General features: G+C 45.5%; 1 protein-coding gene across 4 annotated transcripts in view; it reads left to right on the plus strand.

The window, feature by feature from the left end:
- ABCC1 (ATP binding cassette subfamily C member 1 (ABCC1 blood group)) overlaps positions 1 to 27,361 on the plus strand; it is a 99,941-nt gene that overhangs the window by 33,396 nt on the left and 39,184 nt on the right. For all 4 annotated transcript variants that reach the window (XM_080942158.1, XM_080942161.1, XM_080942159.1 and 1 more), the window contains exons 3-12: positions 108 to 233; positions 2,452 to 2,589; positions 3,141 to 3,266; positions 12,427 to 12,488; positions 13,442 to 13,573; positions 18,539 to 18,772; positions 19,267 to 19,444; positions 21,145 to 21,306; positions 23,738 to 23,830; positions 24,662 to 24,865. In XM_080942158.1, the coding sequence (XP_080798284.1) occupies positions 108 to 233; positions 2,452 to 2,589; positions 3,141 to 3,266; positions 12,427 to 12,488; positions 13,442 to 13,573; positions 18,539 to 18,772; positions 19,267 to 19,444; positions 21,145 to 21,306; positions 23,738 to 23,830; positions 24,662 to 24,865 (1,455 nt within the window). The remainder of the gene's footprint in view (positions 1 to 107; positions 234 to 2,451; positions 2,590 to 3,140; positions 3,267 to 12,426; positions 12,489 to 13,441; positions 13,574 to 18,538; positions 18,773 to 19,266; positions 19,445 to 21,144; positions 21,307 to 23,737; positions 23,831 to 24,661; positions 24,866 to 27,361) is intronic.

Here is a 27,361-nt window from a genome sequence, read left to right on the forward strand (position 1 = left end):
TCTGAGAACCTTGGAGGTTAGCTGGTGTCCTCGTGGTGACTTTGTGGTGCTCAGGGAGATCCAGGGATTGCTGCTGTAACATGTCATGATGTTCCCTTTTCTTTCAGGCCTTAGGATTCTTTCTGTGGATCATCTGCTGGGCAGACCTCTTTTACTCTTTCTGGGAAAGAAGTCAGGGAGTACCCCTAGCCCCGGTGTTGCTGGTTAGCCCGACACTGCTGGGCATCACCATGGTGAGTGTTGGCTGGTGGGACTGGCAGCGAGAAATGGAGGACTTAGGCGGTAGTGTGGCTGAGTGGTAGCGTGTTTACCTATCAAGAGCAAGGTCATGGTAGGTAAACATCAACAAAAGAGAAACTTTGTAGTGAGCCAAACTTGGCGACGCATGCTTTCATTCTAGCACTTGGAGTTCAAGGCCAGTCTGACTGCAACCGTGAACCTGAGGCCAGTCTGTGAGATATGAGACCTTGTTTCGCAAAACCAAGAAATAGAGGCTGGAGAGATGGCTCAGTGGTAAAAAGTGCTTGCTGCTCTTGCAGAGGACCCAAATTTGGCTCACAACCCCTTGTAATTTCAACTCCAGGGGGATTCCTCTTCAGACCTTGTGGGTACTCACATATATTTGGTATACGCATAGACACATATTCATACCAATAAATAAAAATAAATCTGAAAAAGAACAAAACTTAAACCTAAAGCCAATAAATGAGACTGAAAAAATGGCTCAGAGGATAAAGGTGCTTGTGGTATAAAGCCCATGCAAAGGTGGAAGAAGGGAACCAACTCTGCAGAGTTGTCCTCCGACTCCCACATGTCCATTATGGTACACACATGCAACAATAAAACATTTTAAGACCTTAAAAACAACATATGCAGAATCTCTAATGCTTAGGGGAGTCCCTACCCTGCCCTGTGCCTCCCTGCATCTTTAAGTGCAGTTCACAGAATGTCATTTGTAGGAGTTTCTCAAGGGTGATGGATTGGGAGCTCGTGAGGAGGCTTTAGGGAGGCAGAATAATAAGTAAAGCAGGAAGTCGTGTTGGGGTAGCTGAGCCAGGCTTGGGTCCTGTGTGAAGCCTGGAAGGCTTTTAGAGAGCAGAGACCTTGGCAGCTAGAAGAGGAGGAGGAAGAGCAAGCTTAGAACAGACTTGGGGGCAGAGAGTCAGTTTATCTGAAGGGTTGGAGCTGAAAGGTGGTGTAAGGGAAAGGACAGGCTGAGTCAGGAACGACAGAGGCTTAGGAGAGAGGTGGGAACAAGAAAGACACAGTGATGCTGATGGCAGTGTTAACCAGGTGCCAGGCACAAGAGTAACTCCAGAATGACCAGTGCACATACATTTGCACACTATTTCCATGTTGTAGATAAGCGAGCGGAAGTCTGGAGAGGTGAAGGAACTGGGCCAAGGTCACAAAGCCAGGAGAAGGTAGAGCCTCATTCCTACTGCTGTCCTGGTGTTTGTGGTGGCTCTTGGCTTATTTTCTGGTTCTCCTACTGGGCTTAATTTTTTGTGGGCATTTTGTAGGCAGTTAGCAAACATTCTTGCCCTGACTGTGTGTGAGGTAAAAGTGTGTCGCCTGTCTGAGCACAAAGACATCCGATGGTGTCTCTATAAAAGACTAAAAGCTGTGTGTCCTAGTGTGTGGAGCTTTGAGTGGGGAGCTCTGAAATTGGATCTGGGGCTCATAGTTAAGGAAAATTCACTGAAGGGAAGAATAGTGGAGCTGAAGCCAAGGGGCAAATAAGATGAAGGGGCTGAGGGCAGAGACCATCCTGTGGAGAGCGGCATATCCGACACTCAGGGTAAGGGAGGAGTGGAGGAGGGGATCAGAGGAGGTGCCGGGGGCGGGGAGGGACCCCAAGGCCCTGCAGCCTCACAGTAAGTGGGGTCTGCTCTGTGCTGTCTCCTCTCAAGCTGGGTCTCACTTCTAAACTGAGCTTTCCTCACACCCCTGTTGGGGGTCTTAACAGAATCCCAGGACTCAGGGACTGGAAGACGGCTCAGTCAAGAACACTTGCTGGATAGACATGAAGTGATGTTCAAATCTCCAGCACCCGTGTAAAAATTCTGGTGTGCCACACACATATCTTTAATAGGAAAGCAGAGGCAGCTTGGCCATCAGCCTAGCTCCAGGTTAAATGAGAAGCTCTGTGTCAAGAGAATAAGGCAGAGCAAGAGCAGAAAACTCAGAATCATCCTCTGGCCTCTATACATGTGTACCCATACAGACATGTGCACACATGATGCACACTCTCACATGCATACACACAGAAAAGAAAGAAACCTTTAGAGAATAGAGACCACTCTTTAGGTGGCCGCTGTGGCACAGTTGTGACTGGGTAAGGGCCTCTCCAGGCAGTTCTTGGACCCCTGAGTCATGCACACTTACTCGGGCACCATGGGACCCTAGGGTCCTGCTTTTTCTAAACTCTTATGTACCTTTCTCTTCCAGCTGCTCGCCACCTTTTTAATTCAGCTTGAGCGAAGGAAGGGAGTCCAGTCCTCGGGGATTATGCTTATTTTCTGGCTTGTAGCCCTACTCTGTGCCCTCGCCATCTTGAGATCTAAGATCGTCTCTGCCTTAAAAAAGGTAATTGATGGCTGGGGGAGAGATGCTTAATCCATTTTGAAAGGTCATGTGTTGCCATGGCAACTACAGGATGGGGGACCATATAGGGTCTTCTTCTTTTCCAAGACCATCTCTACTCCAGCAAATCAGGTACAGATTTTGTTCTAAGCCCTTCTTTCCCATCTACAGGGAAATGCTAACTCACACTAGACTTGTCTGTGGTGCCTTTGTAGGCTGGCTGGGCTGGAGCTGAGCCGGGCTGGGAGCTGTGTTTGCCCAGCGACAGGGGACGTGGCTGTCTGCAGCCTGCTCTTTGGGCTTATCTCAATCGTTTTCACGATTGCTGTAACTAACTCCATAGTAAGGATGGGTTAGAGAAAACAGGTTTATTGATCTTGTGGTTCTGAAGGCTGAAAGGTCTGAGGTTTTAGGGTAGCATCTGGGAAGAGGCTTTGCTAGCAGATTCCCTGCAGAGGCCCATGACATCTCACGCCATCATGGGCTCCCACCACGGGACACCCCGCTTTCCGGGAAGATTATGTTGATCTGTGTTCCTCGCTTTCCCTGCTCAGGATGCTCAGGTGGACGTGTTTCGGGATTCCACATTCTATCTGTACTTCACCCTCGTGCTTGCTCAGCTCGTGCTGTCCTGCTTCTCAGACTGTTCACCCCTGTTCTCGGAAACTGTCCATGACCCGGTAAGTGTGCCCAGGTGGGAGAGGAGTAGTTGCAGCTACTCTGGGTACTTGTTCTGAGTCCTCCTTCAGTGCAGACTCACTCTCCATTCTTGCAGAAGCCCATAGCAAAGCCATTCTTCTCAACTGTCAGGCAAAGGCCTGTGCTTGGATACACTAGTGTTCCTGGAGGTAGGGAACCCGATTTCCCTGTCCCTGGCTGGTGATTCTAGGAAATGTGAACAGAACCCACAGGTGAAAACGTAGAGTCAGCAAATAATCAGGTGAATTCCAACTGCCCAGGGTTTCTAGAGAAATGGGAAGTCTTAGCAGATTAAGGCCATGGTCTTACAGGGCTGTAGTTGGTAGGAGCTGGGGCTGGGACTGTGGATCCACATTATCTCTGCTATGGTACCCATCGGGCCCTCTGCGACTTCTGTCAGTTCCAAGGACATTCTGTGAACTGCTGTTTCCTGCTGGTCTAGCTTTCTTTCTCTCTCTCTTTCCCTTATTTACCCCCCCATTCTCCCCCCCATCCCTCCCCCACTTCCTTCCAGTACATATCAAGTTTCAGCCCTATGATCTGTCCTTCCAGGCAGCCTGGCCTCCTGTGTGATTCCCTTGTGGGCACTTAGGGCTCTAGACTAGGTCCTAGCAGACAGCAGTCCCAGGCAAATCCCTGCATCCGCAGATTTTTATTGGAACATATTCTTAGTTATTTGTGAAAATGTCCCACATGGCTGCTGGGAATGTAAAGGAAAATTAAGGAGTTGCCTCTTCGGCTGTATTCCCCTTACCCTGAAGCCCAACCTTGCTCTTCGGCTCTCTGTAGATGAAGTTTGCTGGCTCCCTGTCTGGAACATTTCTTTGGCTTTGTTGATTTGGTACCTTGTATTTGTACCTGCTTTATTTTTTGCATGGTTTCTTTCTCCATGTGAATGCACACCTCAGTCACTGAGGGGTCAAGATGGGGCACAGCTGTTTACCAGCTCCCTCCTGTGTGAGGCAATTTATATGCTTGCCTCTTTTTATTTTTCCCGTTTTTCAGACAAGGAAATGGAGTCTTAGAGACTTAAGTTTCTTGCCCATTGTAAGTGGCAGAGCAGGAATTTGAACCCAGGACTGGTCCTTCTATAGAACCCATCACTTCTTTTGGTTGTACTCCACTTAAAGGCAAGTTTAATAATGGCTGGATTAGTTCCTCAGGCTCAAAGTCAGAGAGATTGCCCTGGGATTTTGATGCCTTAGGCAGTGTTGACGATCATGGGCTGCTTTAACAGTACAGGGGAGGTCCTCTGAGGGTTCTCTGAGGCCTGCTTGGGGCCTCCTGGGACACTAGATAAGGCTTCTGTTCTGTCCACTTGCCCTAGATCCAGGAAGGAAGTGGTGCTCGGGGTTATGCTGAAGTCTGGCGTAATGCCAAAAGTTGGTTCCCTTTAAAAACATTGTGTTTATTTATTATGACAAAACATATTCAACTTAAGGTCGATCATCCTACCTGCTTTTAATGGTTCAGCGCTATCTGGAGCTTTTGATTTAATTCATAACACAGTATTGTGGCTGGCAGATTTCAACGGGACTGTCTTAAAATACATAGTATCATGGACCCCTCCTGGGGTCAAACCTAAGACAACTTTGATAGCATCCCCAGGTGGTTGGTGTGTGCATAGGTGTGCCTTCGTGTGCCTGTGTGTGTGCCTGTGTGTGTGTCTGTGCGTGTGCACTCTTGTATGTGCAAAGATGCTTAAGTGGCGCTAGTTCAAAGCTCTTAGACTCGAAGGAGAGATTCTTTTTTGGTTCACTGGCTTCTTTGCTATGCTGAGGATGCCAGTGTTACACCATCAAGCCACATCCTCAGCACCAAGGGACATGTGTTTGAGGACTAAAAATACTGGGGCTCTGGCAGAGCCTCTCAGGCTGTATCAGGCTCCTGTCTGTGGGACTGTGAGAGGTACTCTGGTCCCCGGTTGAGAGGCTGAAGCCCCTGGGACCCTAAGGGACAGCAAGTGCTTCCGTAGAATTCCCGGATAACCAGGCTGCCGTCACTGGCCACCCACTGTAGATTCGTGGCCATCAGTCACATAAGGCAGTGCCCAAGCCCCTCCTCCACAGGTGAGCACATGAGATCACTTAGGCTCCAGGCCTGGAGGCTTAGCCAACTATCCTTTCTTCCCGGTGCATGCCTCCCTGCAAAAGGTATTTAGTCTCAGGCCCTCCCTAAGATAGCGGGTACAGTTTTACTCATCCACTTTCTGAAATGACAGTAAATGTCAGACCCTCGTTGGGAGCAGTAGAGAAGGCCTCGCCTACATCATCCAATCTCCCGTAGAGGTCTCTATGTTCCCAGCTGCGGCTGCCATTAAGCCCAAGCCAGAGCCCCTGCTTCCTCACTTGGCTCCAGGCTAGATCCTGCTCATAGGACCCCACTGTGTTCTCAGCTCTTCTCAGCATCTAGTGGCACCTGGGTGTCCAAGAGCCTGGGAACCAAATGGCCCTGGGCCTCATTGCAGGCCTGGGGATCCCCTGCTTGAGCTCCGGCTGTCCATCCCTGGGTAAGCATGGTCCAACTGTGTCCTGCCTCCTCCAGCAGCTGTAGCCCAGAGGTGGAGCAGTCTCCCGCCATATTTCCAACACCTGCCAGCAAGCACTTCTTGGCATCCACTGTAGTGTCTGGGTTTGGTGTCTATGTGGGATGGATCCCCAGGTGTGGCAGTCTGACAAATATAGAGGCAGATGCTCACAGCCAACTACTGGACTGAGAACAGGGTCCCCAATGGAGGAGTTAGAAAAAGGACTGAAGGAGCTGAAGGGGTTTGCAACCCCATAGGAAGAACAATATCAACCTCCCAGACCCCCATAGCTCCTAGGGACTAAACCACCAACCAAAGAGTTGGAGGGACCCATGGCTCTAGCCACATCTGTGGCAGAGGATGGTCTTGTACATCAATGGTAAGAGAGGCCTTTGGTCCTGAGAAAGCTTGATGACTCAGTGTAGGGGAATGCCAGGGAGGGAGGGTAGGAGGGAGTGGGTGGGTGGGGGAGCACCCTCATAGAAGCAGGGGGAGGGAGGGTGGAATTGGGGGCTCCTGGGGGGGAATCCGAGAAAAGGATTTGAAATGTAAATAAATAAAATATCCAATAAAAATATTGGGGCTCAGAGAAGTTGTGTTATCACATTCTAATTTATACCTAATTCATGTGGAAGAGGAACCTTGCAGGGTTCCTGTGGCTGGAGTGTCCCTGATTGGATCTAGAGGAGGGAGGAGGCCTGGAAGTACATGAAGCTCTTGGAGGTTACAGAGAGAAACGGAAATGTCTTGCTAACAACATGACCTTGTTGTGTTTGCTGGTGGGTTTCTTCTAGTGCTAGGGACTCAGTTTGAGTAGCTGGAGTGAGGCTTTGTCTCCATAGACTTGAGAGGGACTTACTGACTCTGATGACAGCCCCAAGAGCCATCTTCCCTCTATATTGAAGTCAAGGCTGAAGGAAGACTGGGTATTGTTGGAAAAAACAAAACAAAACAAACCCCCAAACTAAAAAACACTCTCACCTTAGGAGTTTTATTTAGTAGCTAGTATAAGTGACCCTGAACTGGGAACATGGTTGTTCCAAGTACCATGGTGTAACATGGTAAACATTTCAGAACAAAAGTGAGTACTTTTCAAGTCATTGGTGGGACCCTATGTGATGAAATTCTTAGCTTTGGGGTTAGTTCCATGTGATAGCCAGAGTGCTGTTATTGGACATAGAAGTGGGCAGTGACTGGCAGTAAGGGGTCAAAGATAGCTCAAGACACTTTGCATCAAGATTTGCACCATGCAGGCTTTCTACAATCATGAAGTAATGAGATAGGCAAGTAGCACCTTTAATACAGTTTGGCTTTGACTGAGAACCAGTGACAGACAGTCCTTGGAGGCCTAAATGTATACCTCCCTACAAACCATGTCTTAAGGCATGAGGTTTGAGGAACTATGATCAGACACTTGTCTGTCTGTCTATTTATGTATATCTGTCTATCCGTCTAACCATCCATTTATCCATTCATTCATCCATCTATCCTTCATTTGTCTGTCTGCCTGACTGCCTGCCTACCTACCTATTCATGATACTAAGGGCTTGCTGTGAACTACTATGTAGTTTCTTTTTTTCTGTTTTTTTTTTTTTTTTTCCTTAGCCCTGCAGCCTCAGGCTGTGTTCCAAACAAATTTTATTTACAAGCAGCCAGTTTACAATCCCTGGCCCACCATCTCTGATGTAAAAAGCACCTGGCCCAATGCTTGGGGTAGCATGGTTCATGTTTTAGTCTGACAAGTAACTTTCTTGGTTTATCTCATTTAGTTACCTCCAAGGAAGTTACTTGACATCCCACAGATTTTAAATAAAGACAAGACTCAGACCTTCCACTGCTTTATCACATGCTGTGGCATGTGTGGAGTTCAGGAGAATGCATTAGCCCTCTTCATGGTTAGGCAAGTGTGTTTTCCTGCTGATGTCTGGCCACTGCTCCTTACTACTCCCCACTTCTCTTTTCTTCTCCCTCCCTTCTTTGTCTTTTGTAGCTGTTTTAGGTTATTTTATGTGTATGAGTGTTTCGCTTGCATGTTTATGTAGCAATTATGTGCATATCTGGTACCTGGAGGTTAGAAGAGGACAGATCCTTTGGAACTGAAGTTCAGGATGGTGTGAGCCACCATGTGGGTGCTAGAAACAGAACCTGGCTTCTCAGTAGGAACAGCTGCTCCAGTTCTGAATGAAGCCCTTGCCTTTTCTGTTTTTGGGGCTAGGTCTGGCCTTCAACTCTTTATGTACTTAAGGATGACTCTGATCCCTTTGTCTTCACATCCTGAGTGTTGGGATGACCAGCCACACCTAGCTTACTGCTGTTATCTTTTTTTTTTAATTGTCTGTTTTCCCCAGGGAGGCAGCTTCACAGGGTCAGGGACCTTGCCATCTCCCTTCCAGCCCTATCTCTAGCATTGGCATAGAAGCAAGTCCTTCCTTACATGTTTATCCAAGAGAGAAGTCATTTCCCACTGTGAGCTTCCCTCCCCAGCCAGCAAACATCTTAGTCTTTTGCCTTGATGGGCTGTGGGCCAACAAGGCTAAGATATCCACTTCAGGAGGGATGGTGTTGCCTTAGCTAGGGAGATCCATCTTGCACACACTCTGTGGGCCTCATGTGGTTCTCTGGCATTGGAGAACCCTCTGAGGACTCTGATGTTCTGGGTGTGAGCACTAAGGTGCTGAGATATGACACTGGAGTTACTTACCTAGAACCTACAGGACTATGATCTGAACCCAGACTGACGGCATCTGCCTCACTAGGGTGGGGACTGAACACCCATTTCGGTAAAAATAGAAAGTGATAACCTTCTATCCTGCACTAGTGCTGGCAACTGTAGGGCTACACGGTACTACAGTGTATCTGTATCTCAGCAGCTCCATGCCGCCTCTAAGTAATCACAGACACCGACTTCTTTTGACTGGTGTGTCCACGACCACTCCAGTGTGTTGTTTTCTCTCACTTTCTCTTAGCGTGTTGTTACTAAACCTTTCACACACACATCTATCTCACGGGCCCTATCCCTAGTGCCCTCACATCTTGCGGGCAACAGAGCTGAACTGCATGTTCCAGCTGCTTCTCAGCCTTTGCTTTCACACACTGTCCTCCACAGCCTGGTAAAATCATGACTCAACAATCAGTAATTTATCTAACAGGTTTATATGTTAAATTTTCAATCAATAATCCCTCTACACAATAAGCTTACGACCAGTTGGCAAAAATATAAACTGCCCACCTAGATAAGATAAATTGACCCATAAAACCCTTAGAAACAATCATAACAACCTTATCCATATAGAGGTATGCCTAGAGAAACATCCATGTCTGCTTCCATGTTGCTTCCTGAATTTCCTGCTTCTCTTCCTCGTCAACCTTACCACAACTTTTGTCCCTGCCCACTCTCTACTGTCCAATCATGTGTTGTCATCGACCTACAAACACCTGCTCTGGGCACTTGTCTCCTGGGTGAATCTGATGAGCTGCAGGCTTACTATTTCTCAAGGGCTCTCTAGTCTGGATGGTTGGCAGCTTTACATTTATGTGAACTCAGTTGTGGTATCGTGAGTTACTTTCCTATGTATTGCTTAGACAGATGGATTTCCTTCCTGTCTTTTTGTTGACAGGACCTCCTGTTTATATTGCTCTGGTGTTCACTTAGTAGCTGAGGATGACTGAATTTCTGACCACCTGCCTCTTTCTCCTAGAGTGCTGGGATTATAAGCTGCACCACTGCATCCAGTTTTACTAATGGGGCCCAAAACTTCCTGCATGCGTGGCAAGCATCCCCCAACCTCTCTCTCTATATATATTTTTTTGTTTCTTTTTTTAAATGACTCAATTAAAAACAAAAACACGTGTGTAGCCCAGGCTGGCTTAAAATTCATAGCAGTTTTCTTGCCTTAGTTTTATGGGATTGCAGTGTGGAAAATCATGGCTGGTTTGTGACTTTATTTTAAGACAGTTCTGCGTGCAAAAGGTTGCAAAACCAGTAGAGTACCTTTTGCATTTTTATTCAGTAATAATATTTGAGAGATAAGGGTTATTTGACCCAATATCACTCACAACAATTCTTTTCACGTCATCTGACGTTGTAGCAAGCCATTGGAGTTGCAAAACAAACCATCCTGTCATCAGACGGACTTATTTCTTTACTTACTGGCTGAAGTTTCTCTCCTTGACTGCCCTGATGTGGGGTTTGTTTAGAAAAGGGAAAGGAAATTCTTGTTTCTTTTCGTTTAATCTGTGTAACAGAACAATGGCTTGTGCTACTGTCATTTTATTTAGCATCCATATAAATCTGTGTATGGCGCATAGAGTGATGTGCTTTGGAACACTGCTTTTCTAACTCACCCTCTTCCCAGCCAGGGTCCCTCTGACTGCTTCTGAGCTTTGAGCATGCCCACTTACCTTTGGACTACTAGCTCTGGAGTGTAATACAGTGTTCTGGCCTTACTTTATTTATTTATTTTTTTTGCCCAGTAACTTGTTTTCAAATAGAAACAAAATTTTGATACCCTGATTCTGCTCCTCAAACCAGCTTCTTTCCGGAACTGTAGGAATGGAACTTGATCAACAGACTGGATGGGAAACCCATGATTAGAGTAGGCTGTCTCTTCTGCTCTCTGAATGCCTTCTCTCAGCTCTTGTTGCTCTTTCACAGAGGTCATTTTGGAATTGAGAGCTTAATGTGTACATGTTGAATGCTTGAGCTCTGTGCTGGTGATTTCCCACCTCCTGTTGAATTGGCCTTCTGCCTCTGGAAAAGAGATTCTTTGATACTTGGCTAAAAATCTGTATGGCTCCTAGGGTTGCCTGTAAGAGACCCACCATTTCTAATCTGACCTACAGCATAGACTCCACAGCCTCCATCATAAGCTGCCAGGTCTCTTGCCAGATGTTGAGCCCAGGGCTCTCCATAGATGGGTCAAGTGTTCAGCTGTAGACTTAAGTCCCTTTTGGGTCCTGGGTCGGCCATACTTCTCAACATTCCTGGCTCTGAGCACATTGCTTTCTGTCACGAATGTCTCATTTTTCCTGTTGCTATAGTTGCCTTCCATTCATTCTTTAAATGCTGGATTGGCTTTCCGTAGAGAGGCCTTCTCTGAGCTGCATGAAACAATGCGTGCTGCCTGTGTGATCTCTATGATCACATCCACCCTGTGTGCTGCCTGTGTGATCTCTATGATCACATCCACCCTGCTTGCTGCCTGTGTGATCTCTATGATCAATCACATCCACCCTGCGTGCTGCCTGTGTGATCTCTGTGATCAATCACATCCACCCTGCGTGCTGCCTGTGTGAGCTCTGTGATCACATCCACCCTGCGTGCTGCCTGTGTGATCTCTGTGGTCACATCCACACTGTGTGCTGCCTGTGTGATCTCTGTGATCACATCCACCCTGCGTGCTGCCTGTGTGATCTCTGTGGTCACATCCACACTGTGTGCTGCCTGTGTGATCTCTATGATCACATCCACCCTGTGTGCTGCCTGTGTGATCTCTGTGATCACATCCACCCTGCGTGCTGCCTGTGTGATCTCTATGATCAATCACATCCACACTGTGTGCTGCCTGTGTGATCTCTATGATCACATCCACCCTGCGTGCTGCCTGTGTGATCTCTGTGATCACATCCACCCTGCGTGCTGCCTGTGTGAGCTCTGTGATCACATCCACCCATACTTAGGCGCTGGTTGCAGTTAAGTTTTATATTGTTTCTAGTGTTTGTATAATCACTGTTGATTGTCTGACTCTAGAGTCCTGACCATTTGTCTCACACATCCTGTCACATTTAGATATAGGAGCTCAGTCAGGTTTTTTTGCTCTGTTATCATTTAATTGCAAAATGGGGTGACACTTAACCCTGTCTTGTAGGGTGATCTTGGAGATGAACTGGTAATTTATATATGGATTGTCTCTGTTCATATTTGTTCATGTTTCCTGACACATAGTAAGTACTCAGGAAATATCTTCTGGATGGATGAGATAATGACGGGAGTGTTCAAAGAGTCCACAGGTTATAAAATTTTAAAATGTGGGCTGGGAGTGAAGATCAGAGAGGAACACTAGCCTAGCATTCGCAAGGTCCTGAACTTGATTGCCAGCAATGCAACACAAAAGTATACATGTCTTTGTAAAGAGTGCTTGGTGCATAGTAGATGCTTATTAAAAATGTGCTCAGTAAATGGATGTGTAAAGTGGGGAGGGTATAATAACACCACCCACAAGGTTGAGGTGGGAATGTAGGAAGGGAAGGTTGACACTACTTTATAGAGTGCCTAGCATATAGTAGGTGTTCATAAAATACTTGTTGAGTGGGAGTGAATGGGGGTGAATGACGTGGGCAATGTTAACTCAAGGCCATGAGGTTGCTATGAAGATGGGTTGATAGTGTGTTATACTGTGCTTGCACACAGTAGGTGCTCAGGGGACATTTGTTGGGTGAAAATGGAGGGATCAGCTTTGAGGCCCAGGAGAGCAGTTCATGTGAGATGCAGAAGTGTGAGGATGTGGGTCATGGTTCTTTAAGGAAGAATGGTCAGCTCTGTCTAGCTCTCCCCGATGTGGAGGGTAAAGTTTGAATTCCCTTCTTCTCCTTCCCCTGTGCCTTTTGTCTCCTAGAATCCGTGTCCAGAATCGAGCGCCTCTTTCCTTTCCAGGATCACTTTCTGGTGGATTACAGGGTAAGGCTAGGCCTCCAGATGGGGTAGGTAGTGGGACATGAATGCAGGGGCTGTATAAACACTTCCTTGGAGCTCAGCTTTCTTTAATATCCTCCTATACTGACTGCAAGTTATATCTTAAGGTCAGTAACTAGCCTTCAGTGTTATGAACACCTGAGTGATTAATCCACAGGCTGTGAGCACCCTTGGCTTCTGGCATGACTTTTAGCTGGCTTGCCCAGGCTCTATGCTTGCCTTTTGGTTGAAGAGATTTGTAACTATTTAATATGGTATCCCACCAGACTTGGTTCCAGGACCCTACAGACACCACACTGATGGATGCTCAGTCTTCATATAAAGCAGAGTAGCATTTGCATTTAACCAGATCTGCCTTGTTTTCTAAATCATGTCTAGATGCTGCATGACCCCGAATGCAGTATAAATACCCACCATGCTGTCTGGCTTAAGAAATGATGACAGGGAAGAAGATAGCATGTGCTCTGAAGACAAAGACTTTCCCAACACAGATACTGACTAGTGACATTGTCATTTTTCCTACCTTATAGCAAAGTCATATATGCATGTCATAGGAAACATAGGAAGATATATATCACCACCAATAGGAAAGCATCTAGAATTTTCATAGGAAGCAGGAAGATCAGAGGTTCAAGGTCAACCTTGGCCATATAGAGTTTGAGGCCAATCTGGCCTACATGAGGCTGTGTTTGAAAATAAAATAATTAATAATAAAATTTACAAGTCACATCAGAAATAAACACCCAGGTATTTCTAAACATAGCGTACACCTGTTTGTCAAGATGAGTCTGTTTTGTTTCCCCCAAAGACCTAGTAGAATTAGCCAGTTAAGATGCCTTCTTGTCCAAGTAGTTTCGGATTTTTCCAGTCATGGTTAGACAGCAGTAGCAGGTGTGTGAGGGAGGCTCATTGTGTTTCCCTTTGTGCCTTGCTCCCAGGATGATGGTGCAGGGCTACCGCCAGCCCCTGGAGAGCAGTGACCTCTGGTCACTGAATAAAGAGGACACATCTGAAGAAGTGGTACCTGTGCTGGTGAATAACTGGAAGAAGGAATGTGCTAAGTCAAGGAAGTGAGTATCAAATCTGTGTTTTTCAGGCAGGGCAGATGTAGCCTAGGCTGACTTTTTACCTACCCTTAGCCACCCTGGCTGATTCTGGTCTAGGGAAACTGCACTACCTTCCTAGGCTGTATTTGCTCTTCTCTCAGATGTGGGGAGTGGTAGTGTTTAACAAACACCATAGGGAGCTCCCAAAGCTTCCTTCTGGATTTTCTGCAAGTTATATATCTTTAGCTCTCCAGAAGGAGAGAGGAGACCATCTGCCAGGCTGGGAATTGATTTTTCTGGTTATAGCCCTCAGTTTGGGCCTTGCCCTGCTCACTCAGTCTTTAACTCTCTCCTCTCTGAGCATCTGTTTGGTATCATGAGTATTCCCGGAATGTTCTTGCTGGGGTCAACACTTTTTGTTGAACATGTCAAACATGGAACTTGAACCATGGAGTGTCACCTGAGGCCAAAGCTTCAGTGTACCTGCCGTTTTGATGCTGAGCTCTGGACCTGGGTTCAGGTGTTGGGACAAAGCAGGCAAATGCCTTGCATTTTGGATTGTATAATTTTATAGTAAAATCAGAGGAAGTGAAGGGCACAGTGACATAGGGCATTGCTGTAGAAGAGTATTCAGGGGTTGCTCCTGTGAGAAGGTGGCATTCAGTAACACTCATTCAAAGGAGGGCGTGAACCATGCATATACCCTGGGACAGGGTAGGCTAGAGAGTTACATTGAAGGCGTAGAAGGAAGTCAGAGGCAGAATCTGAATAGGGCAGCCGTGTGGTGAAAATTCTGTTCAGTGACAACCACCAGAGTCTTCATTTGTAAATGTATTTATATTTTTATGTATGTATGTATGTATGTATGTATGTATGTATGTATGTATGTATGTATGTATGTATGTAGTTTGTTTACATGGTGAGTGTGCATTGACATAGCACATGCATAGGGAGATCAGAAGAAAACTTATGGGAGTTGATTTTCATCCTTTACCCTGTGTTCAATACCCAGGATTGAACTTAGGTGGTCAGGGTGGGTTGCAGGTGCCTTTGCCCATCTCACTGGCTCTGAGCCTATCTTTGTTTCTGGCTCAGTGTGCCATGAGCTTCTGTACTGGCTGGTTTTGTGTGTCAACTTGACACAAGTTAGAGTCATCAGAGAGGAAGGAGCCACAGTTGAGAAAATGCCTCTTTGAGATCCAGCTGTAAGTGATCAGTGGAGGAGGCCCCGCCCATGATGAGTGGAGCCGTCCCTGGCTGGTGGTCCTGAGTTCTATAAAGAGGCAGGTTGAGCAAGTCTTGAGAAGCAACAGTAAGCAGCACTCCTTCACGGCTTCTGCATCAGCTCCTGCCTCCAGGTTTCTTCCCCATTTTGATTTCCTTTTCTGATTCCCTTCAGTGATGAACAGCAATGTGGAAGTATACTAAACCGTTTCATCTCCGATTTGCTCTTTGGTCCTGGTGTTTTGTAGCAGCGATAGGAAGCATGACTGAGAGAGTTTGTGACAATACTTTGTGTCTCCTCAGCTTGTGCCTCTCTATGGTGAGGCCATTTTGGATCGTGTTTCCAGTTGGCATGCATATCAAGTGATTCAATGGCTATGAACAAGAATTTGATAGTGTTTTTGTTTTGTTTTTGAATTAAGTAGTCACTTGTCATTCTGTCCCAGGCAGATGCCCAAGAGAACTGGAAACTTAGGTTCTAAAAGGCTTGTACAGACTTGTTTGTGATAGCCCAAGACAGAGTCAAACCCAGACACCTGTTAGGATGTAAGTAGAAGTTGGAATTGCTGCTCAAAGTTGAGGGAGGAAGCAAAAATTATTATGTTAAGTGAAAAAGTAGACAGTATTTGATGCCTAAAGATACTTGGACAACAAAACTGGAGGACGTACCGACAATGTCCCAGTATATCTAAAATGAAAAGAAAACCAGTGCTCGAGAGATGGCTGAGGGATTAAAGTACCTGATGCTCTTCCAAAAGACTTACAGTTGGTTCCCAGTGCCGATGTTAGAGCTCATAGGGCTCCAGGTTTATTCAAGAGTTGGTATCTTGGGAAGATGAAAGACCTCTTAGCCTGCTAGCTTCATCTCGGGGAACTCCGGCTCAAAGAGCTCTTCCAGAGAGGGATTGAGTTCTACATCTAGGCTTGATGGCTGTCCTTGTCATTGTTCATCTTCCTGTCAGTTGGCGAATTCTTGGATTACCAATGACCTTGTCTCCTGAGTCGGTTTCTAATTCTTTAGGTAAACAGTTTTAAGCAAGCCAAATATTTTTTTAAATTAAAGAACAGATGAGCAAGTACTTAATTCTGCCTTTTTAAAAAATGATTTATTTATTTATTAATTATATATAAGTACACTGTAGCTGTTTTCCAATGTACCAGAAGAGGACATCAGATCCTATTACAGATGGTTGTGAGCCACTGTGTGGTTGCTGGGATTTGAACTCAGGACCTCTGGAAGAGCAGTCAGTGCTCTTAACCACTGAAGCCATCTCTCCAGCCCTTAACTCTGCTTTTTGATCTTATATAAAGACCACAGGCGATCCATGCTCTGATAAATGAAAAACATTTTTTTTTAAAAGGAATTTTGGGGACCAGAAATTGTTCCTTTTTGCCCCCTTTCCCTGTTGTAGTTGACTATAATCGCTCATTTGTCAGCCACTGTAAGGTTTTTGTTATTGCTACTGGTTTAGAAGTTACAGCATTAGGCAAAGGGGTGGGGGGTGATGGCTCATTTAACAGTAGGTAGTATAAAACAGCATGAAATGGCTGTTAGTTGCTTTAGAAGGTATTGATTTTAAAGACTGGTGAAGTGTGGTCTTCTTCCCACATCTATGGTTTTAGTTATCCATGATCAAACATGATCTAGAAGTATTAAATCTATAATTTCATTCTTAAGTTTTAACGTATACATTATTCTTGTCTGCTGTGTCCTCACTGCCCACTGCTCACCTTCCAGTTGACTGTCCAGCAGTGATCTTGGAGAGATGGCTTAGGAATTAAGAGCACTGGCTGCTCTTCCAGAGATTTTGAATTCAATTCCCAGCAGCCACATGTTGACTTGCAACCATCTGTAATGTGATCTGGTGCCTTCTTTTGGTGTGCAGATTTTCATTCAGATAGAACACTCATATATACTAAATAAATAAATCAAAAACAAAAAGCCAGATTTTTTTGTGCAAGTAAACCTTAGGTAGCAGCCTAAGTATGACACAGGCCTGTCACTGCCTTAAACTCTGAGGAGCACAGGAAGGGTGAGGACAGTAGAAGTGAGAGTAACAGAACACACTCATATTGTGTCATTTCACTACAGGAAACCTAAGTGCTTCCTTTTTTGAAACTGATGTTTTATTGTAGGTTAAATTTTTATCATAGGTATTCTTAAGAAAACAGAACCAGTAGCATCCATGGATAAGAAGGAGTACTGTATATAAATGTGTAAGAATACAATCTGTATAAACTTGTGTCTGGAGATAGCTGACTTCAGGTTAGCGTTTTAGTGGCGTGGATGTCTTTATTCAGGACTGTCCTTTGTGGAACACTATACAGAAGGATGGTCACTGTGCTGAGTCGTGGTGACTCAGCTTTATAGAACAAGTCTGCTTGAAACTTGTGTAGCTATGCTGGTTTGTTTTGTGGTGGTGGTGGAAGTGGTGGTTATTTTGTTTTGTTTCGTCTTTGAGATGAAGTTTTGGCACATAACCCTATCTAGGCTGGTATTTTCTTTCCCTATGTAGCTGAGGGTGATGTTGAACTTCAAGATTCTCCTGCCTTCATCCACCAAGGGCTGGGACTTTAAGTATATACAAATCATGCTTAGCAAGATTTATAGTTTTTAGCTTCTGCATGTAGAAGTTGGATCCAGTTTAGTATGTTTCTTTGGGGCTGGAGAGATGACTCCATGGGGAAGAACTCAAACTGCTGGTACAGAGGACCAAGGTTTGGCTCCCAGCACCCACATTAGGTAGCAGATATCCGCCTGTAACTTTGGTTCCTGGGGATCCAGCACCCATTTCTGGCTTTCACAAATACTTGCATTCACATAGTGCACATAAAACTCATGTAGTCAAATGCACATACACATAAATAAAAAAATTGATTTTTTTATACATAATGTGGCATCATGGTCTAGCCTTTTCTTTGCACCTGGCTATCTAGTTTTCTATTACTATTTTGTTTAAGTTTAGAAAGGCCCTCCTGTATTGTAGCCCAGGTTCGTTTCAACTCTTGGCAGTCCTCCTGCCTTACTGCTCAAGTGCTAAGATTGCAGGCATGAGCCACTTTGCTTGGCCTATCACTAGTTTTTGACAGAGATCATCTTGCTTCTGGACTTTTAATTGTGGGCCTAGACTGATATCTGTGTGGCTTCCTTGTTTCTTGACATCTGTCAGCTTCATCTTCTCTTCTAGGATGGCTCTAGCTTATCTGGGTCTCTAGTTCCCATTTCAGATTTTAGAACTGATCTATCACTTCATGTGATATGAAGTAGCCAGATGAGCTTCTGATAGGAATTGTGAGTCTGTAGAGGAGTTTGGGGCCACCATGCTAACATGCCTTTCAGTTACAGCCTCTTAGCATCGCATGTCTGAGGCTGAGCTTGGGGCTACTATGTTGCAACAGCCTCTCATTCTGTACATCCATGAGGGAGGTGGGACTTCCACTTTATTGACTCAGAGCCTCATTATGTCACTATTGTTGCCTCCAATTTGTGATTTTTCTTTCCCAGCATCGCCAGCATTGGAATGACAGTCATGTTCCACCACACCTGGTTTACTATGAGTCTTGCTTTGCAAAAGAGGAAACTAGCTTCAGTATCCTTGTAGTTGCAGCCAACAGATAGTCCAAGGACTCCTAAGTCCAGGGTTATACTCACTGCATTAAGCTTGACTCTATGGAGACATGTCTTGGGTTCTGCTCTCTTTACTCTCTTGACTGTGGGTTGCCTCTGGTAGACCAGATAACTGCTTTACCCTCCTCTCATTATAGGCAGCCTGTACGGATTGTGTATGCCCCTCCCAAAGATCCTACCAAGACTAAGGGAAGTTCCCAGTTGGATGTGAATGAAGAGGTAGAAGCACTGATTGTCAAGTCACCCCACAAGGACCGGAACCCCTCTCTTTTCAAGGTGTTATACAAGACCTTTGGGCCCTACTTCCTCATGAGCTTCCTGTACAAAGCCCTTCATGACCTGATGATGTTCGCTGGCCCTGAGATCCTGAAGTAAGAACTCTTGCCTGACTACCTGGTTCCCTATAATTTCCTGGGTGGTCCTGTCATATGTTGGACCAGGCTTGTTACCTTATGAAGGTGAGGTCTTCCCAATCTTTGTTTAATTACTATCTGAGTTGCAGCCACTTTAATTGCAAATCACAGAAGCCTCCTGAATCCAAAATTGGGAGGATATGGGGCTGTCTAGAGCAAGGATGCAGGTAGATCTCATGAGTATCTGCAACTAGAAACCAAGGAGGTGGGGGAGGGGGAGTTTGCCATCTTTCTCTTCATCACCTTGTTCTATTTGGTATAGAACGTAATTGTCGGTATAGTGATCCCAAGGCAGAGGTCCCTGTTGTAAGGATCTGGTACATGGCAGTAATATCATCCCTATAAAGTAAAATGTTGTCTGGCGGATGGCTCAGGTGGAAATCATTGTGGTGACTTGACAGTATTTGCCCCTGTTGTATGTTCACATTCAGATCTCCTTCCCACTCCCACAGATTGATCATCAACTTCGTGAATGACACGGAGGCCCCCGACTGGCAGGGTTACTTGTACACTGCACTGCTATTTGTCAGTGCCTGTCTGCAGACACTGGCTCTCCACCAGTACTTTCATATCTGCTTTGTCAGTGGCATGCGCATCAAGACTGCTGTGGTGGGCGCTGTCTACCGAAAGGTAGGCCAGGCACCACATCCAATCCTGTGACCCCAGAATCCAGGGACAGCTGGGCTGGTGCTCTACAGGACCTATGGAGACTTCCAGCCCAGCATCCTCAGCAAAGAAAGGATGGGGGCTGTGGGAACCATGGGGCCAGCGATAGCTCTCATCAGGGTGATGTGTGAATACCCATGAGTCCACGTGTTACCTGTGGGTAGCTGGGTTTCTTATGCAGCTTGGCGCTCTTTGATGAAGTCATGGATCAGATCCATGTTCAGAGCCTGGGGAGATAGCTAACTAGGGGAAGCATAAGCTTGACAACCTGAGCTTGGATCTCCAGAAGCAGGTAAGGCTGGCAATCCACTGAACAGTGAGCTGGGGAGTCCTCAGAAGCTCCTGAAAAGTGATAAGACTCTATTTCAAGCAGTTTGGAAGGCTAGGGCAACATCTGTTCTCCACATCTGCACCATGGATGCATTTGCCTGCATATACATATTCTGACATGTGCACAGTTTCTTATTTTTAAAGAAAAGCAACCTATGTTAACTATTTTAGTTCCACATTCTGGATTTGCCTTCACTTTCACCTTTCGTTTGAACGAAACAGGGAGTATCCTTCTTGAATGGAGGCAGACAAGCTTTAAATAGTTTGACTTATTTCACTATGCTGCACCTGCACATGATTGGCAGGGACTATCCCATAGAGCTTGGGCCGTGGCCCCACTTCTACTGTTTGGTTGCCGTTGATGTTCATTTCCCCCCCATAATTTTGGTTTTTATTGAAAATAGGTTTTTTTTTTTCATACAGTATATTCTGATCAAGGTTTCTCCTCCTTCAACCACTTCCAGATCCTTTTCATCTATTCAAGTCCATAATTCTTTCTTTCATTAGAAAACAAACAGGTAACTTACAGGGACCCGGTGATCTTCCAGCCACTCATATCCTGGACATAGCACCATGGGGTTCACAGGCTGGCAAGGGAGACAGTTTTCTTAGTGCTTTTCACACTGATTACAAACTGCCTTCATCTATTAGCTTGAGTCCTGGACTAGTGGGACCTTGAAGTCAGGGTTGTCATGCTCAGAGGCATTGGGATATTTTTAAGGTACCTGACACTTTTGGTGTCTCAGCTTGGAATGAGGGCATTTCTGCATAGAGGCTAGGGACTGTCTTACAGTCAGTATGCAGACTGACCAAACAAAACATTGTCTAGCTTCCAGTGTCAGGGTAATAAGGCCAAGAACCTTGTGTTGGGATCTGAAGTCAACAGCATGGTCATAACCTTGAGCTGCTTTGAAATTCAGAATCCTAGCTTAAACACAGACTTGCTGATTAAGAACCCTCAGGTGACATGCCTGCATATGAAGTATACAAGGTCATGGTTTAGAAAGTGCCTGGAGGACTGGAGAGATGGCTCAGTGGTTAAGAACAGTCAGTGCTCTTCCAGAGGTCCTGAGTTCAATTCCCAGCAACCACATGGTGGTTTGCAACCATCTGTGATGGGATCTGATGCCCTCTTCTGGTGTGTTTGAAGACAGCTACAGTGTACTCACATGCATAAAATAAATCTTTAAAAAAAAAAAAAAGTACCTGGAGCAGCTCAGATGGAGAAAGGTACCCACTTAGTACAGTCCAGAGTCTTGTCTGGGGTTTGGGGAGAGTCCATGATCCTTTGCCTTCACTTGTAGGCTCAACTTTCTCTCTCCTGAATTCCACAGGCTCTTGTGATCACAAATTCAGCTCGAAAATCTTCCACAGTTGGAGAGATTGTCAACCTCATGTCTGTGGATGCCCAGCGCTTCATGGACTTGGCCACGTACATTAACATGATCTGGTCGGCCCCCCTGCAAGTCATCCTAGCCCTCTACTTCCTGTGGCTGGTGTGTGTTTTCCCTTGGTCTCCTTGTGCAGGGAGGGCTGGCCTCAACTAGGCACCAACGGGGAGGACATGGGTGGGAAAGAATGTTTCTTGCTTTCATTTACATTTTATTTTCTGGCCTATTTGCTAGTTTCTGGTTATTTTATTCTTTCCATGTATTGTCAGGGTTTAGTTCTATTTGGTAGCTTGGTATGTATGTGTTGTCCTTCCTTTATCTATGTATGTGTGGACTGTGTGTGTGTGTCAGAGGTAGACTTCAGTTGTCCTCCATCTTGTGTTTTTAAAAGTGTGTTCCTTTCTGAGCATGGAGCTCACTGATGTAGTAGGGTCACTGGCTAGTGAACTCCAGACCTACCCCAGCCCTAGAATGATAGATGAACACTGCTACACCCAACCTACTATATAGTCCTTGCTGCCCTGAAACATGCTGTCCCTCAACTCACAGAGATCCTCCTGCCTGTGCTTCTGCAGTACTGAGATTACAGATATGATCAACTGTGTTAGTCTTTTTTTGAAGTATATGGAATTAACATTTTTATGTTAGCCTTTTATGTTGTTAACCCACCAATCCTGTTCCATTGTACCAATTAAATGTGATACAAACTCATTTATTAGAACTTATATTGAGCAGGAGCCTCTTGGTTGTAAGGAATCCATCTTAGGAATTACGGGGAGGAATACTCAGTCCTAAACAATCCAGGGATTCCCAGGTATGGATGGATCCTAGAGAACTGCAACTTCGAAGGGCTCAGCTTTTCTCTTGTGTTTTTTTTTTTTTTTTTTTTTTTTTTTTGGCCCTGCTTTCTATAATCAGTGTTATTCATAATGGCTTTATGTCGCCTTTAGCTCTGGTCTTGTGTTATCTTGATGAACAATAATACAGAAGAGCAAATTGCATTTATTGCCTCTGTGGCTTCTCCTGGGATACTGTGATTAACCAGCTTAGTCCTGTTCCTATCCTTGAACCAAAGGCTGTGACCTAGGAAAGAGAAGTCTCTGGCCAGCCTGGGTCATCGTTTCCCTGCATTGCAAAAGGGTGTATTAATATTTCCAGAGGGCCATTAGTAGTTTCAACATTGGGAAGACAGTGAGCCAGGAGGAAAGGGCAGCATATGCCCCAGGAATTACTTCTCTCTATCTCTCTCTCTTTGTCTCTGTCTCCCCCCCCTTCCTCTTTCTTCTTCTTCTTTTTTCTCTCAATCCCGAGGATGGAACTTGAGGCCCCTTAGCATGCTAGGTAAGTGCTCTACCGCTGAGCTCCTTTACAGCTGCAGGAATGACCCTCCTTACTCCCACTGATGATTCTTACCCTGTCCCAGGTAGACTACCTTTCATATATCCTTAATATTAATGTGTGTGTATGAGGGCCCGTGCGTGTGCACATTTACATGTGTGAGTGTGGACACACTGACAAGAATGTCACCACTCTAGAGGTAATGGGACCTGGGTGAATGAAGCCAATAAATGAGGCAGACTGAAGTCTCATGCAATAGCCAACTTCATTCAGAGCCCCAGACAATTTATACTCCCGAAGGTTAAGAAAGTTTACTTGAGTAAAGTTTTTATGAGTTCAAGTTATAAGGAAAAGTCACAATTGGCAAAACCATGTTTTTTTCGTAGAGTATATAAACAATTATTTAAACATTTAATTGAATAACATCAACAAACAGTAAGAGTAATCTGAAGTAAGCATATTCCCGTCTTCCACATGAGAATAGCATGAGAACACATACTAAGAACAATTCGTGGGTTGAAGAAACTGAAGTCACAAGACTCTTGCCTTGTTTTCTTGGAGTATTCTCACAAACCCTCTTGGACATGTACACACACAAACAGATCAGAATGGATAAGGCACAGATGCAAAGGCAGACAGCGACAAGCTTGAGTCTCTAGCAAATCAAGGTCACAGCTGTGAAACTGGGGAGATGGGTTTTGCAGCCCGTCTGCATCTGTGCTCTACCTGGCAGATACAAAGACCTAGCCTGCTAGGAAGCTGGAGGCTGGATACAGGCCATACTGTTGGTGTCAGCTGATGTAACGATCGTCAGGAACCCAAGTTCCACGGTGCCAGTGACCAGCCAGTCTTGTCACTTTTCCAGCCTTCCAGATAAGGGAGTCAGCAGGCTAGAGGTTCACTAACCAGCACCTTGGTGCTTTTCTAAGATGTCAAAGGTCAAACTTGCATAGCTTCTAGTTGTCAAGAGTTTGGATAATGCTTTGGATAATGTCAGAGTATGCTTTCCTGCATCTGAGAAGGGTTAGGAAGACCCCAACCCTGAAAACTCTTGATGCCCCATCTTTGGGTAAAAGAAATAAATGATTGACAGCACACTTGCTTGGCGAGCTGCCTGAAGTAGCTCACATTAGACGGTGTGAGTGGCAGGGCTCTCTTCTGTTTGCTGGGTGACTCATTGTCACTGGTCTTTCCTTAGAACCTGGGTCCTTCTGTGCTGGCTGGGGTGGCTGTGATGATCCTCATGGTGCCCTTCAATGCTGTGATGGCCATGAAGACTAAGACCTACCAGGTAGGATTTCTTCATGAGACTTCATTCTGAGCCCTGGCCTGGGTCTTTCCAGGTAAGGGTCACCCAGCTTTCTGATGCTCAGGCCTGGGATGGACAGGGACACTGCTTTAGTGACCTTCGCACTTCTGCAGGTTTTCAAAAGGACAGCCATCGTTAGTGCTGGTAACTGACCTGCCTGAGCAGGGATGGCTATGTATGAATACTTAGAAAGCTGTCTGTCAAGGGTGATGTGGCAGATGGTTTTAAAGTATTTAATAACTGCATGTCTTTGTTATGGATGGTCAGAACCAGTGCCAGCCGGTCCTGGCACATTTTAATGTTTTAATGACCAGGGAGTCGCTAGAAATCAGTTATGAGAAAAAGAAAAATCGCATATGGTGGCATACTCTTGTCAGTCTTACACCTAGGAAGCTGAGGTACAAAGACTAGGTGGCCGTTCAAGGCCAGCCTGGGCTTATAGAGTAAAACCCTGTGAAAAAGAGAAAGCTGGAGGCAGGTAGGAACAGGAGGAAGGGAGGGATGAAAAGGAAGAAGGAGAAAAAAAGGAGCATAAATAATCTAATTTTCCCTATTTGAGTCAGCGGCATAAGGTGGCATCTCATCTCTGAAAGCCTGCAAGGCGAGTCTCACCTCCATCCCTCCACTTAAGTTGAATCCAACTTGATTTGAAGCAGTTCCAACTTTTATAATGACCAAGTCTCTTGCCATGGTCCGGAAACTGACACTGTGGCTCATGGGGTCCAGGACCAGTTCTCCCATCTTCGGGGAGGAGCCATTTCTAGTTGAAGATGTCCCTAGGGTCCAGGATACTGATCTCCTCTCCCCCTGTAGGTGGCACACATGAAGAGTAAAGACAACCGAATCAAGCTGATGAACGAGATCCTCAATGGGATCAAAGTACTCAAGTTGTATGCCTGGGAGCTGGCTTTCCAGGACAAAGTTATGAACATCAGGCAGGAGGAGCTGAAGGTGCTGAAGAAATCTGCCTATCTGGCGGCTGTGGGCACATTCACGTGGGTTTGCACACCTTTCCTGGTGAGTGTAGCAATGGGGAGTGGTTCTTACATCTTCTTGTGGTTTTAACCTAAATATATGTAAAATTTTAAACTCAAAACTTCTGCATTTATGTGCATGTGTGCAGGGGTATGTGTGCTCTAACACATATAGAGGTTAGAGGACAGCGGGATCCTTTCCTTCCAAGTGTGGGCTCCAGGGCTTGAAGTCAGCTTGTCAGTATTGGCAACAAGTGCCTTTGCCATTGAGCCAGCACCTTACCCTTTTCCAAAGGCTGCTGCTAGTTTGGGGTTGGGAGTTAGCTCAGAAGCACAGCATTTGCTATGGTAAAATGTCCTGCGTTCCATCCCTGTTACCACTAAACTAAGCAGACAAAAGATTGCAATTTGAGCAAGACCTTCTCCCTTACCCCTGTCCAAGGCTGACAACCCTAGCTCACTTTAATTGTACCCCCGGCTGGTCAAGCCAGCTGTATGTTACAGAATGCAAACCTGTGCTGTTAGCTTTGTTCATTGAGAAAGTTTTACAAGAAAGCATGCTAGGGCTGGGGTGATGACTCTGTAGTGAAGGACTCGCCTTACAAGAATGAAGACCTATGTTTGATCTCCGACACCCATGTTCAACAACAGAGCCAGGAGTGGTGGAGAGGCAGAGGCGGGCAGATTCCTGGGCTCTCTGGCCCACTAGTCTATCCTACTTGCTGGGTTCCAGGCCAGTGACAGAAACCAAGGTAGACAGTGCCTAAAAGAATGGCAGCTGAGGTTGTCCTCTGCCTTTTACATGTACTCATATACACATGTATATAAACATGTTTAAACACTACAGTATTATGTGAACTAAACTGCTGTTTTGGTACCATAACTGGTAGAAGGGACCAGTGACTTCTTATTAACTGATTGCAAACTATGGTTTGTCATTGGCCTAAGACCATGCATCCAGTAGCACTACCAGACATTTTCTAAAATTGGTTTTGTGTATTGGCTTTGTCTGACATGTCAGCTCTGGGAGGGAGACTGTGGACAGCCTGTTCCTGTTCCTCAGAAGGTCTGAGGCTATCACTTAGAACCCCGCTGTTCATGATGACAAGCAGATCACATAGGAAGTTCTAGGGTGTGGATGCTCGCTGTCCCCGATATCTCTGCAGTGACAAGCCCTTTGCTTCAGTGGGGTTGTGGTGCATCTTTGGAAAACAGTGTCTAAGGGTGTACATATTTAAAAATACCTTTATGAGGGCTGGGGAGATGACTCAGCAGTTAGGAACACTCTGCTCTTCCAGAGGAATGAATTCAGTTCCCAGTACCCACAGTGGGCTGCTGACAGCCACTTGGAGTTCTATTTCCAGGGCATCTGATGTCCTCTCTGTGTGGCCATTCACACATATGCCACATACACAGATACACACAGATAAATCTAAGACAGATCTCTCATATTTCCTGTTTTATGTATTCTAGTAGAATTGTAGCTTGACATACTCAAGACCCTGGGTTTGATTACAATTCTGAACCAAAAGTGTCTTCTGACATGGGCAAGTCATCCATCCTTCCCCACCCTGTCAGCTGGCTCTTTCTCAGGGTCCATACCTATCTTGGACCAGAAATACCTTGAATTTCATTTCTGTTACATTGACATAGAAATTGAGGCACTGCAGAAGTCTTCATTGTTGAGAATTGGGTGTGGCGGATTACCTGAGGGATGTTCAATTCCTGTGTGATCTGCTTGTCATGAACAGTGGGGTTCTAAGTGATAGCCTTGGGCCCTCTGAGGAACAGGAACAGGCTGTCCACAGACTCCCTTCCAGAGGGAGTTGTCAGACACAGGCAATAAACAAAACTGTAATTTTAGAATGTATCTGGCAGTGCCATTGGACACATGGTCTTATGCCACTGAAGATGGGCCTGAAACACTTTTTAATAAAACGTTCTAGGCTGTTATTGAACATGGTGGCTTTCAAAGATCTTTTTTCCTTGTCTCCTTTCCAAAGCCAGAAAGTACTGGAGAGAAGGATTCTGGATCTCTGAACTTGCCCCTCAGAGTCTGACTGAGTTGGGTATATGTTACTTTTTTATATGCATACCATATAGTACATGCATATCTGAGAAACAAAAGCAAGGCAGAAAGCCATATCCAGATTCATAATCCACTGACCAGATGAGGTTCTATAATTATGTTCCTGTCCTATAAATCGAATGTAAATGCTTGTCACAGGAGGCATAGAATCATGTTTAAGAGCAGTCCAGGGGGCAAACTGAGGTAAAAGACCCTCTGCCATTTCCCCCTGGAGCCTCTGTCATAGTTTCCCAAGGCATTGCCTACTGTGGGTCATTGTGTTGAATGAACTATGGTACCCAAATCCCAGTAGTTCACCTAATAGGTGGATATTTGTGTGTCCACTTCCTGGAGAACATAGGACTCAGAGCCTAACAGGGGGCTGAGACCAAACATTACTGGATATTATGACTTCTGTAATCCAGTGGGCCCTGGGTTGGCCAACACTGTGGCTTTTATACAAGAGCACAT

Source organism: Micromys minutus (genome assembly GCF_963924665.1).
Source record: "Micromys minutus genome assembly, chromosome: 31".
Classification (NCBI taxonomy): Eukaryota; Metazoa; Chordata; class Mammalia; order Rodentia; family Muridae; genus Micromys; species Micromys minutus.